Here is an 831-nt window from a genome sequence, read left to right as displayed (position 1 = left end):
GGAGGGGGATCCTGGAGGGGCCACCCCACCCACCTGAAATTCAGGTCTTTGACGGAGAACTTGGTCTCGATGATGCCCGTGGTCTTCACTCGGGATCGCAGCACGTCCTGCTCGTTGGGGAGATATCCGGGAGCTGTGATCCTGTCCAGCTGGTTCAGGTAACTGGGGGGGATAGGAGGGGACGTGACCCACTGCTGAGGGGGTGCCCATATCCCATCCTCCCCCCCCCTCCCCCCCGCTGGCTTTTTGGGGATGGTTTGGGGGCTGATCTCTGCCACACATCGGGACTCCAAAGCAGCACCATCCCTGGGCGAGCTGGGGGGCTGCAGGGACGTCGGGCAGGAGGAGGTCCCAGTGGGATGGTGGATGGCACTGGTGGTATGGAGGGTGGTTCCGGTGGGATGGAGAATGTCACTGGTGGGATGGGAGATGGTCCCAGTGGGATGGAGGATGTCACTGGGGGGGTGAGGGATGGTCCCAGTTCAATGGAGGATGGCACTGGTGGGATGAGGGATGGTCCTGGCGGGATGGAGGATGGTCCCAGTGGCATGGAGGGTGGTCCCAGTGGGATGAAGGATGGCACTGGTGGGGTGGGTGCTGGTCCTGGTGGGATGGAGGATGGTCCCAGTGGGATGGAGGATGGCAGCCCCCGGGGTATTCCCAGGACGGGGGAGGGGACTGATTTTGCCAGGCTGGGTGGGAAAGGGGGGGGGTGGGGGGAGGTGGACGGTGTCCCCACCGTACATCCCTATGTGTCCCCCCCCCATCTCGGGCCGGTGACCCCACTCACTACGCGGCCGAGTCGTTGAGTTGGTACTCGGCGGGTCGGTC

General features: G+C 64.3%; 1 protein-coding gene across 1 annotated transcript in view; it reads right to left on the bottom strand.

Moving 5' to 3' along the window:
• Window positions 1-831, bottom strand: part of LOC104292945 (guanine nucleotide-binding protein G(t) subunit alpha-2-like) — a 5,987-nt gene that overhangs the window by 2,992 nt on the left and 2,164 nt on the right. The window contains exons 2-3 of the mRNA XM_009892377.1: window positions 791-830; window positions 34-162 (exon numbers count right to left, since the gene is read on the bottom strand). Coding sequence (XP_009890679.1) covers window positions 34-162; window positions 791-830 — 169 coding nt within the window. The remainder of the gene's footprint in view (window positions 1-33; window positions 163-790; window position 831) is intronic.

Source organism: Charadrius vociferus, unplaced genomic scaffold (assembly GCF_000708025.1).
Source record: "Charadrius vociferus isolate BGI_N301 unplaced genomic scaffold, ASM70802v2 scaffold1689, whole genome shotgun sequence".
Classification (NCBI taxonomy): domain Eukaryota; kingdom Metazoa; phylum Chordata; class Aves; order Charadriiformes; family Charadriidae; genus Charadrius; species Charadrius vociferus.
Note: the sequence above shows the minus strand (reverse complement) of the source record. Positions and strands in the feature narration are given on the sequence as shown.